The following is a 12,388-nucleotide window of genomic DNA, read 5'->3' on the forward strand; positions in this document are numbered from 1 at the left end:
CAGAGAGAAAATACTGCCTTTAAAGATACTTGAACTGCTGGACCCAGGGACCTAATAGATTACTAGGAATTCAGAAATAAAGGCCATGGACACTTTAAATCCAAGGCTGCTGAGTGCTAAGAAGAGTTGACAGACTATTAATCTATCTACTAGCAAGTGCCAAGTTAAAATGATATGCTTTTTCTATGGACAAAGCCCATTTTTCATACTGAATCCTCACATATTCTTTATTCCATAATAGCTAGAACTGTGAAAAGAGTCTAATATTCAAAACATGGACTATCAGGTATTTCCATATATCAAAAATGGTTAGGAATTTTTTTCATTCTGAAACTCTAGCTTCTACAGTAATCGTAATAATATCTGAAAGGATAATACTGAGCTCCAGATTTCCAAAGGGTTGTTAAAACTTTCTTTTTTTATTTCACTTTTTATCCCTCCCAAGGTAAAGCAAAGCTAGAATTTCTTTTTAAAGGCTAGAGCTTCAAAATCATGAACAACTATAAGCCAAAGCCGTATTAGGAGAAGAATAAGGTCAAGAAAAATAATCAAAAGTAAATTCCTTGGGGCGCCTGGCTGGCTCAGTCAGTGGAGCATACAACTCTTGATCTTTGGGTTGTGAATTCAAGCCCCACACTGAGTGAAGAGATAATTTAAAAATAAAATCTTAAAAAGAGAAAAAAATTCCTCTCCAGTCATGTAAGATTTGATAGTATGCACTTACAAATACATAAATACCAGCTAAGCCAGAACGTACCATAAAGGTGAGATCACTGATTCTGCAAGGATTTTGCAAAGAAATTGTTTACAGTTTTTCTTCACATTTCTACTTGGATTCCTGCCTCAGGAAAAGTATACGTTGATATAGGAGGGAGGAAAAAAAAAAAAAAGACCTCCAAATACTTGCAATTGAGAACACTAGGGAATCTTTAACTAGGGAGGGAAATGTAGCCATCTTTAGCTCTGGAGAGCTTGCCTAACATTAAACAGTAAGCTGTTGATTATATTCCTAAACCAAACAGCCCACTCAAGTGAGATTTTATTAAGGTTTTCTGAAGATTACATCACCTAAACTGAATAAAAAGCTAAGACATCCCCTCTACACATATTCATTTACTCTTTGTCTTTATATTTACACAGCCATCTTAAGCTTTTCATGCCAGAAGCAGAAGGCATAAAAAAATGCCAACCAATTCCAATTCTTAAAAAAAAACTATGTACCAAACTGTAAAGAACTAGTAGCTCCAGACTCAAATCTTAAGAGGAAGCATCTGATCTCAAGGATCACACTGGGCTAGTTACTTAGAACTCTTGCCTGCTATAAGAGCTTAGCATCCATCATCAATAAAACACCAAGAGAACATTTTACTAAACCAAATGTAGCTTTTTGCTCTAGAATTCAAATGCCATTTTCCCCCTAGTTCCTATCTTAAGCACTATGTTATCTGTCACTAAAGAATCTTAGCTGGTTTAATGAAGAAAAGGAAGGCATCATAGGTTAAGCTAAATTACAATTTTGGAGTCTTTGCTTTCTAGCTTGTGATCCTTAAAGTGCTGATATGCTATTTAGAAGCCGATCTCACAACTGGCTTTATAGGATTTATAAACACCAGGTACTAAAGGGCTGGTTCTGCTCAAACAAACCAAACACTTCACATGTAGGGGCTGCCTGCCTCAGAAGAAGGACTGCAGTCTCTGGTGTACAGTGCTACTAGCTGACCACCATTTGTACACTGACAAAGCTAAGAAGAAATGAAACATATCAAATAATAAAGCGTCTACAAGGACTTGGAAGGAACTTAGCCATCTTTGGTAAATTCTATACTTCCATTTTGTAAAATGAGTGCACTGTGGTGAAGTGCCAACTGTCACATGAACTATTATTTTACCTATTGCCTGTATTATGCCAAACACGAACATAATCTAAGACTACAAGCCTTCTTCAGAAAGATATTTTTGGATAGAACTGTAAATTCTCGGTGGTAAGGTTGTTCAAATTTTTAAATAAAGATACGGAGAGTACAGTACTTCTCTCACATGCCTACCAATGTAAACCAAATTAGAGAAAACAGCATAAAACATTTCAGCAGAGATGATTTCAAGAAAGTGTAGTTTGAATTAACTTTATTTTATAAGGAATTTAGAAAACATGAGCAAATATTGATACTGTATTAAAAAAAGAAATGAGTCTGTACATCATTCAAATTTTAAAAATCAAAGAGTCAGTGTGACACTAAAAAATGTAGTAACAGAGAAATGTGTTTCACTTCAGGACAAAATACTATCAGTGGTTTATTACAACTAGATATACAAACATAAAGGTAGTAATGCTAAAATGATGTAAAACTCTGAATCTCAAAGTGATCCAGAGGCTAAAGGGAGCACCAATTGTCACCAATGTGAGACTGCCACATATTCTATCAAAAGAACCAAACTATCCAGAGGTAATAAAAATAAGCAAATAAATAAACTGGGGGAAGGGGGAGAAAGGAACCCAAGATGCCTGCACTTTAGAGTAAACGGTTTATTTGGTTCTCTTGTTGTGTTTTGTCTGTTTTCTTCTCCTAAGAAAGAAAGTAGATATGGAAGGGATCCAAGAGTATTTCCCAGTTATATTCATCTTAGTTTTTCAATAAGAATAACTATATTGAAGAAATAATGATTGATACCCCTTGTCATTTTAACCACTTATTGTACAATTAATATTTTAGTAAGCTTTATTTTTTTTTAAAATTCTAAGAATATTCAGAAACTTCTATATCTCTTAATTTAAGAAATATCTATTTAATTCCTAGAAATTTTATTTTTTCAAGAAATGACAACAATACAAAGTTCTAATACACCAGCAGTCTTGAAAAGAATACTGGGTGATCCAATTATAACAATTTAAATTAGAATATTCAGGAAATATATCTGAGGGGGTCAAAGATATAATTTATGACTCCTTGTGAACTAGATTTCACCGAGAGATGCTTTAAATCTAAGTCTACAACACAGGTACCATTATGCTTGAAAATTTTTAAGAAAGAAAGTTCATGACCTACTCAATAATCCTGGAGAAAATGTGGATTAAAATTAGCAGTGTCTATTTATGTACAGATGTATAAACAAACGCTTCAGAGGAGAGAGGAAACATTAATATTTATAGGCTATAAATCACTTTCTTTTAGGGAAGATTAAAAAAGAGTCAGTAGCTAGACACAGAGCTAGAGGTTGTGAGGGGAACCTAAAAGGAGTAAATACTAAAGCTCTTTGCAGTGTAAAGAAATGCAAAAACTCTTATACTACAAATCTTTAATGTTACAAAACCAAAAAGCAGTCCAACTATTGCCCATTTATGATGATTAAAATTGAAACAAAAACTGAAATATTTTGTAAAAATTCTATTATAACATTCTTATATCCAGTTCATATTGTTCCACTGAGTCAAGTACAATTTAAGCTCAAGGGGGGGACACAAATTAGAGAATTTTACCTTTTTTTGAGAAGATGATCAGAATTTCATTTCAAGAGGATAAGGTGAAGAGCTCCTTAGTGACTTGTGTACTTTATTACTGTCAATAAGAAAGTCCAAATATTTCCATTTTTTTAAACTTCTGGAATATTATCCAGATATTTAAAATATTGATATTTAAAGCTTACATTAAAGGATATCATACTCTGAAAACAGGCCTGTTTTAAATACAGTTTGATAATTCTGGTGGTACTTACTGAAAGAAGATTTCTTTAGCAAATACTGGTTTCATGTATTTAAAAAAATCAGCAAGACAGAATTTTAAAAATGATAATATACAATACATTGTAAACTGGAGACAACAAATGCCACATGTATCACAGACCAGCACAGGTAAAAAGTTTTTTCCAGATGTTTTATAAGACTTTGTATCTTCCTTTATTTGTTGGTTGGTATGAATTTTGCTGCAACAGAAAAAAAAGATACATGGTCAGAAAAAGCAAAGGAAAAAAAAGGAACACATGTCAAATAAACTTCTTTTCCAAATGCCTAGCATTATCAGATATTTAGAACAGAAAATGTTAGTATTATTATACCAAGGAAGAAAAAATTCTTTAATAATCAATCATCTTTGTGTTCACGTGACTACTCTTGTACAATAGCTTTGAATCAATTAATGGTGGTAGCATCAAGGTTCTTTTTCTATCACTCCTTGGTGAGACAGACTAAAAAGAACTTGATTAAAAGACTGTTTTTCAAAAGAAAAGGGGGAAAAAAGGTTTTTCTTCTTCCTTTCTGTTTTGTGTATCTTTTATTCTTTAAACTTTTTATCCCCTCAAGGGAAGTTCCGTAAGGGGAATTTCTGAAGAAAAAAACAAAAAACAAAAAACATTTGTAGAGAAAGGACAAAGCCTCCTTTCAAAGGGTCCTCACCCAAAACACATATTATAGGAAGTTTACAAGCTTCGACTGGCACTAAAGACACAGGGTTGGGGGCAAGTTACTGGGAGGCTCAGCTCAGTTGGTTAATCAGCTGGATTCTTGATTTTGGCTCAGGTCATGATCTCAGGATTGTGGGATCAAGCCCCTCGGCAGGCTTCACACTCAGCTGGGAATCTGCTTATCTCCCTCTGCCCCTTCCCTTGCTAGTGTACTCTCTCTCTCTAAGGTAAATAAATAAGCCTTTAAAAAAAAAAAAAAGACACTGGAATGTGTTCACTTTCTTTGGCATGGTGGTCTATAAAACAATGTCTTTTCCAAGTCATAACAACTTTGGAAAATTATTTAGCAAAATTTATGTAAAGCTAACTATATTCACCTATAATTAGCAATTCTATTCCAAGGCATATAACCAAGAGAAAAGCATACTTGTATGTACAAAGGAGACATGAAAGAATTCTCAGAAAAGAGAACCCTGGGTGGCTCAGTTGGTTAAGCATCTGACTCTTGATTTTAGCTCATGCCGTGATCTCAGGGTTGTGAGATCATGCCCCATTTCGTTCCATGCACAGCATGAGTCAGCTTAAGACTATCTCTCCCTTTCCCTCTGCCCCTGTCACCGGCACCCTCTCTCGCTCTTAAATAAATAAATAAATCTTTTTTTTTTTTTTTTTTTTTTAACGAACGCTCACAGAAGTGTTACTCATAAAAACAAAAAAGCAAAATAGCCCCAAAGTCAATACAAAAATTGTGGGTATATTCACAAATTAAATACTACACAGCTGTGAAAGACAATGAACTACTGCTACAAGCAACAATATGGAGTTCCTCCAAGTAATGCTGAGTCAAAGAAACTAGATACCACTGAGGGGGGCACTTGACGGGATGAGCACTGGGTGTTATTCTGTGAGTTGGCAAATTGAACACCAATAAAAAATAAATTTATTATAAAAAAAGAAAAAGAAACTAGATACAAAAGAGTATACAGTAATGTATCTCACTTATATGGAGTTCAAAAATAGGTGCAACTAATCTACCAGGTTAAAAGTCAGAATACCATTACATTTGGGGGAAAGGAACAGTGACAGGAAGAGCATGAGACAGGTTTTTGGAATGCTGGTATTGTACCAGGTTTTTGGAATGCTGGTATTGTACCATGTTACTTGATCTGGGTAGTTATCACATCATGGTGCATCCTTTGTGAAAATTCATCAACCTGTATGTTCTAGAATTGTGTACTTTTTTGAATTTATATTATAGTTCAATAAAATATTTACTAAAACAAATAAATAAGTCCTTGAGGTTTTCACTCACCAGCCGAATCAGTTCTTCTTTTATAAGCCTGGTGATTTCTGCCTTTGCTTTCTGCACAGCCAGTTCATTGGCACCTGGTGAGTAAGAAGAAAACATTATTCGTATTACTAGAATTACACTGAATGTTTATCCATGTCATGGAGATCCAGTAGGAAATACTGTAGATGACTTTTAGAAACACTGTACTACCTGGCAAGATAGCCTTTCAGAACTTGGTAGAATGTCATCCACATTATTATTCCAATTACTTGTAGAGTTTCAAATGTAACCAGTGAGATCACATTACATGTAGTGTTAAGAATTCTTGGTATAGGGCACCTGGGTGGCATAGTCACTTAAGCGATCGACTCTTGTTTCGATTCAGGTCATGGTATCAGGGTCGTGAGATTGAGCCCCCCATCCTGCTCTAAGCTCAGGGTGGAGTCCACTTGAGATTCTCTCTCTCTCAAATAAATAAATCAATCTTAAAAAAAAAAAAAAAAAAAGAGTTCTTGGTATGATTAAAAAGACCAAAGAAGGGATCCCTGGGTGGTTCAGCGGTTGAGTGCTTGCCTTTGGCCCAGGGCCTGATCCTGGAGACCCGGGATCGAGTCCCACGTCGGGCTCCCTGCATGGAGCCTGCTTCTCCCTCTGCCTGTGTCTCTGTCTCTCCCCCTCTCTCTCTATATATCTATCATGAATAAATAAAATCTTAAAAAAAAAAAAAAAAAAGACCAAAGAAAAGATGATTAGCACTTTGTCTAAAAGAGACTAAGAAAAAGTTGAAGAGAAATATAAACTCCTTGGGATGCCTGGGTGCCTGAGTAGCTGAGTGTTTGTCTTTGGCTCAGGGCATGATCCCAGGTCCTGGGATTGAGTCCTGCATCAGGCTCCCCATAGGGAGCCTGCTTCTCCCTCTACCTATGTCTCTGCCTCTCTCCTTGTCTCTCATGAATAAATATAATTATAAAAATACATATATAAATTCCTTGGTTCATTTATTTAACAAATATTTATTGGGCATTTATTATATTCCTTAAGATGGAGAACTAGCCACATTGAAGAAGTTATGCCACGGAATATTTTGCAAAGGGAATCCCACGTGCAGCAGTACAAATTAATGAAAGGCATGCTTATATGTGCCTGAGTGGCTCAGTCAGTTAAGTGTTTGCCTTTGGCTCAAGTCATGATTATCAGGGTCCTGGGATTGAGCCTGCATCAGGTCTCCCACTCAGCGGGAAGTCTGCTTCTCCCTCCCCTTCCCTACTTTCCCTTCTCCCTCTCATCCTCTCTCACTCTCAAATAAATAAATAAACCTTTAAAAGAAAAAAAAAAAAAAAGGCATGCTTAATTCCTGAAGAGAAGTATAGTGCGGTTGGAAAAGAGTGTAAAAGAACATTAGTAAGATAGCCAAGAGGATGAAGCACTCTGGACACATTCATCCATAGTTATTAAATTCAAGAAACATTAAGCACCTATCATATATGATACAGTGTTAGAGATTCATTATACAAAGAACTGATTCATGCTCTTTATGATATTGCAGACTATGAGAAAAACAAACTTGTAAAGATATTACAACATAATGAGAAGATAGGAAATAGTCTGTTAGAACGACTTTAAAAAAAAAAAGACTTTTAAATATCACTCTTACAAAAACTTCTCCCTCACTTCTCTAGGCAGAGTTAAGTGACTAAGAGTTGAGAGATAAATAAAGTAATAAGGAAGATACCAAATCCAAAAACAGGTATTATCAGCAGTAATGGTGGATGAAATTCACTTCTGATTTTGCTGTAATTGAGGTGCTCATGTGACATCTAATTGGAAATATCAGTAAGGCCAATGGAAATATGAACCAGAAGTAAAGGAGACATGGACACAAGAGAGCTATGAAGGGTGGTCATGTGAAGGGATCTGAAGCCAAGGGACAAGGCCAGGGAGCAGGTTTAAGTCTAGGTAGGTAGCACACACACAAAATAATAATAAAAACAAAGAAATGAAAGTTTTTTAAAAAGGGAGGGCAGTTGGGTGGCTCAGTCGGTTAATTGTCCAACTTGATTTCGGCATGGATCATGATCTCAGGGTTATAATACTGAGCCCCATGTCAGGTTCTGCGTTGGCGTGGAGTCTGCTTAAAATTTTCTCTCCCAAAAAAGTGAATAAACAAAATAAAAATAAAAACAATAGGTAGCACTGTGCACACATAAAAATGAAAGAGCTGGACCAATAGATTAGAAATTAAAGGATGAGGAGTGAAATGTTAAAGAATATAAGGAGAACTAGGGATGCAATGTAGAGAACTATATATTTATCATTCTATGTAAGAAAACCAAAAGAGGAAAACAAGCTACAAGAATTCCCCTTATTAGAGGTGAATGACCTTTTTTGACCCTAGAGAGAGGAAAGGAAGGGAGAAGGAGAGAAAGGGGAGGAGAAAGAAGAAACAGTTTAACAATAGGAAGGAAAGAGTCGGGAATATGGGTGAAGACATAGCAACATATCTAATCTAAATCCTACACCTCCACCAGCCAGCAACCACATATTCTAAAGCTGTGGGTGCTGGAAGAGAAGAGAGGTGGATGAAAGTAAACAAAAGAGTAGAATCAAGAGCAAAGCCAGACTAAAAATTACAAAGAAAATGAAATTCAGGAGGAAAATATGCTACACTTGGAATGAACTGGTGTGAAGCTTGCTGATATTCTGTGCTGTTTTAAAAAGAAAGAAAATGACACTCTCACCTAAATTCAAGTAGAAAAGTAATTTTCCTACTTAAGTTAGTGCCTGACCATTTGGACCAGTTTAAAGTTTTGACTTATAAAGCTTCTTTAGGTAATAGGTTACATATGTTTATAAGCTGCCATGGAAAAGAGGCATTTCCTTTCATTGGTCCTAAAACAACTCTGGCTGCTTTTAAGGGATTCTCCACTAGTAAAAAGAGAGGGTCACAAAACAGGCCATAAATTATACAGGATGGCTAGGCACATAAGTCCTTCCTGTTCTCCTTCTCGCTGCCTGGTGGGAGGCCTGAAACCGCTGAGCCACACAGAGCCTCCAAGGAGCCAGGGAGTAGGGTCCCTCCAATTACAGAACTAGAAACAGATGACACTAGGCTCCTTCCAACACCTGTTTTCATCCTATTAGAGTTCAGTTGATTTGGCTGGCATTTCAAAAACTAAGAAAAAAAAAAATCCTTTAAAAAACTAATCATCTATGAAAATCTCCAAGCTTTGGATCATTTTAATTACTAATCTCCACTTTTTAGCATCACTATGGCTCTAGAATTCTAAAGATTCATTTTTGACAAGATTGTCTTGTTACAGAGGGGGAGAAAAAAGCTGGCTTAGATCATAAAAATTAGAGGTTATTTCCTAAGTACAAACTGACAATGGAAAGAAATGACCAGCATTCGAAGTGACTGCAAAAGTTAAGCAGAAGCTATGGGCTTCTCACTTCACTTGGCAGTAGAGGAGATAAGTTCTGATAAAATTATATGTAAGATGAACTCTGATATATTTATACTATACTAAACATAATTACCTTTAAATTCAAAAACTACATAAAGGATCCTTTTTCAAAGCAAACAATCATATCTCTCTCTGATTCAGCTCTTTGTAAGGCAGGCATTTAAAAAAGTATTGGCTTTGCTTAAATGACACCCATGATATTTAAGCCGAAAATAAAAGTATGATTGCATGTATACCAAGGGTTTTATCATCAGATTCCACTGGATGACACTGTGTCTCCTCCATCCTGTACGTCCTCCTAAAGAACACTGGAATAGGAAAGACCTGTCCAGTTCCAAGCACAGAAAGATGTCAGCGTAATTTTTTCTCCTTAAAGAACTAGGTACCAGCGATCCTCATTGTACTACACAATAAGGAAGAGTATCATATGATTTAGAAACACACAGTCATTGGCAGAATAAAAGTCTTTCAGGACACATAAAAGGACGCATTTAAAAACCTGACTTAAAGTCACAATCACAAACAAAAATAGACAATTTGCTCAGTTCCAGCTCTACATCTTTTGTATACCATTTAAAAATATACATAAATCTTAAATATGCATGAATTTTTAAATATGCATAAAATAATGGCAGAATGGGAATAAAATGGAACATACAAAGGGTACATCTGAATTTCCCCATTGCTACAATTCATCATTAACCTAAGAAGTCCAATAGTGAGAGGGCATCAGTGAAAATGGAAGCCTGGAACTCCAAAAGCCTGTTCTTTGACAAAAAGTGAATAAACTTGCAAAAACCTGAAATCAACTGTATGAGAACTATAAAAGCTAATCAAAAGTTTATAGCAATTAGGCAAAAACTAAAGAAAAAAGAAAAAGGAAAGAAGAAAGAAAAGAAAAGAAAAGAAAAGAAAAGAAAAGAAAAGAAAGAAAAGAAAGAAAGAAAGGAAAGAAAGAAAAGGAAAGAAAGGAAAGGAAAGAAAGGAAAGGAAAGGAAAGGAAAGGAAAGGAAGGAAAGGAAAGGAAAGGAAAGAAGAAAGAAAGAAAGGAAAGAAAGAAAAGAAAGAAAGAAAAGAAAAGAAAAGAAAAGAAAAGAAAAGAAAAGAAAAGAAAAGAAAAGAAAAGAAAAGAAAAGAAAATGATTAAAGAAAAAGCAAAAACCATCCCAACCAGCAGAATCTTGGCAACAGCACTTTTCAGTGCTTTAATATACTCTGACCCCATCTCGCACTTTGGGCCAGGAAACAATTTCTACCTAGGGGTAGATGGGATACATTGCACATGTGTTTCTCTTCTTGTGTTTTTATGCTAAGATGCCACACAAAAACAACTGAGGTCACCGATTCAAAGGAAAGTGACTAAACAGGCACAGCACTAATCAATTTTTAGTCATGTCTGTGGGATTCCTTGTTTTGGCCTGGAAAGAATCAAATCCTAACACGTAAGTAAATCATCTGTAGGTTATATTCAGTAAAGAACTTCCGTAAAATTATAAAGTCTTCACAAATTTAAATAAATGCCAAAATATAACAAGAACTGTGTCACTAAGAGACAAATCTTATTTACAATACACTTTCAATGGATCTAAATACCTTCCAATGATCTTTCCAACCACAAACTTTAGAGGAAAGCTATTCATTACAGTAGCCACTAGCCAAGCATGTGGCTACTTAAATTAATAAAAATTGGGGGTCCTGGCTGGCTGAGTCAGTGGAGCATGCAACTCTTGATCTTGCCATCAGGAGTTTGAGCCCCATGATGGATGTAGAAATTACTTTAAAAAAAATAAAAAATGAATTCCTTTACAAAAATTTTAATTAATAAAAAATTAAATTTACAAATTTTAGTCACACTGGCCATATTTTGAGTGCTCCATAGCCATCACAGAGCATTCTCCTGGACAGTACAGCTCTAAATAGATCAAATAGAGGATATGCCTGTCAAATAATACTTTGTATTCTGAAGACAAGTGATTATAGGGCTTAATTAGATGTATTACTCAGAAAATTTATCAAGTGTTTAACCATTTGCTTTGGGAAGAGAACAGACGACAAAGTCACTACATTCCTATAACTCTAGTAGGGGGGACATAGACAAATAAAAATATACTACAATTTCTATGTGATGAGTACTTGTGAAGAAAAACAAATAGGTAAAGAGCTACAGAGTGCTGAAGAGGGATGAAGTAAGGCTTCTTTGTCAGAAGTGATGTATGCACCTCAAAGTAACTAGGCCAGTGCCTGAGGTAATACATGATATGAGAGCGGCTTCTCGGCAGCCATCAAAACCATTTAAAGCACCATGTATGCAGACTTTGAATGTACAGAACACACAGAATCAACCTCTCCACAGCTCCAAAAACAGTATCCAAAAAATATTTAGTTCATTAAATAGATGAAGAGGATGCGGCTGGTCTACACTTTTAAGTCTATTACAAAGATATTCAGATTAAATATAAATGAAGGAAAGTCACTGATCTCAAGTTGTCCTACTATGCAGGAGAATATTACATTAGGGGGAAAATCAAAAAGGAAACTGTTAAACTCATTCATGAATGTGTGAAATAAAGTTATAAAGCACATCTGATTGGGGTGCCTGGGTGGCTCAGTTATGTGTCCGACTCTTGGTTTAGGTTCAGGTCATAATCTCAGTCAGGGTCATGAAATCAAGCCCCATGTCAGGCTCCACACTCAGCAAGGAGTCTGCTTGAGTTTCTCTCCCTTTTCTGCTCCCTCTGCCACTCTCCCTACTTGCACACACTTTCTCACACACAGTCTCTAAGATAAATCTGGGTGGAAAAAAAAGTGCAAATCTGATCAGTCTTAGGTAATACATATCTTATACACTTTGTCTTATGGTATTCTTTGTCCTCTCATTTTTTTTAAAGATATGCAAGAACTTTTATGGGCATAATTTCACAGAGAATACTTGCTTGGATAAATATTCATTAAGTGAACTAATATACTGATTTACTTTTTTTTTTTTTTTTTACTGATTTACTTTCTAACCTAAACTCTGGCCAGAATATTCTTATTAGAATAATAAACATATTAGTCCTTAAAATACATGTTTTCTTTTAGAGTGATTTTCTAATGTGACTGAATTTTCAAGACTGAAAGAGTTCTATATAAAGATCATTCACCTTTCTATATATCCTGAATTTCTAAATAAAGACCTTAAATGATATATGGAACTATTTTCTTATACATGTTATTTTTATCCTCTCTAGAAATGACT

General features: G+C 35.3%; 1 protein-coding gene across 4 annotated transcripts in view; it reads right to left on the minus strand.

Moving 5' to 3' along the window:
- Positions 1 to 3,280: 3,280 nt before the first annotated feature.
- Positions 3,281 to 12,388, minus strand: part of DDX46 (DEAD-box helicase 46) — a 73,488-nt gene continuing 64,380 nt past the window's right edge. For all 4 annotated transcript variants that reach the window (XM_041763103.1, XM_041763102.1, XM_041763100.1 and 1 more), the window contains 2 exons: positions 5,708 to 5,781; positions 3,281 to 3,918 (listed from right to left, as the gene is read on the minus strand). In XM_041763103.1, coding sequence (XP_041619037.1) covers positions 3,871 to 3,918; positions 5,708 to 5,781 — 122 coding nt within the window. In that variant the 3' untranslated portion in view covers positions 3,281 to 3,870. The remainder of the gene's footprint in view (positions 3,919 to 5,707; positions 5,782 to 12,388) is intronic.

Source organism: Vulpes lagopus, chromosome 7 (assembly GCF_018345385.1).
Source record: "Vulpes lagopus strain Blue_001 chromosome 7, ASM1834538v1, whole genome shotgun sequence".
NCBI lineage: Eukaryota > Metazoa > Chordata > Mammalia > Carnivora > Canidae > Vulpes > Vulpes lagopus.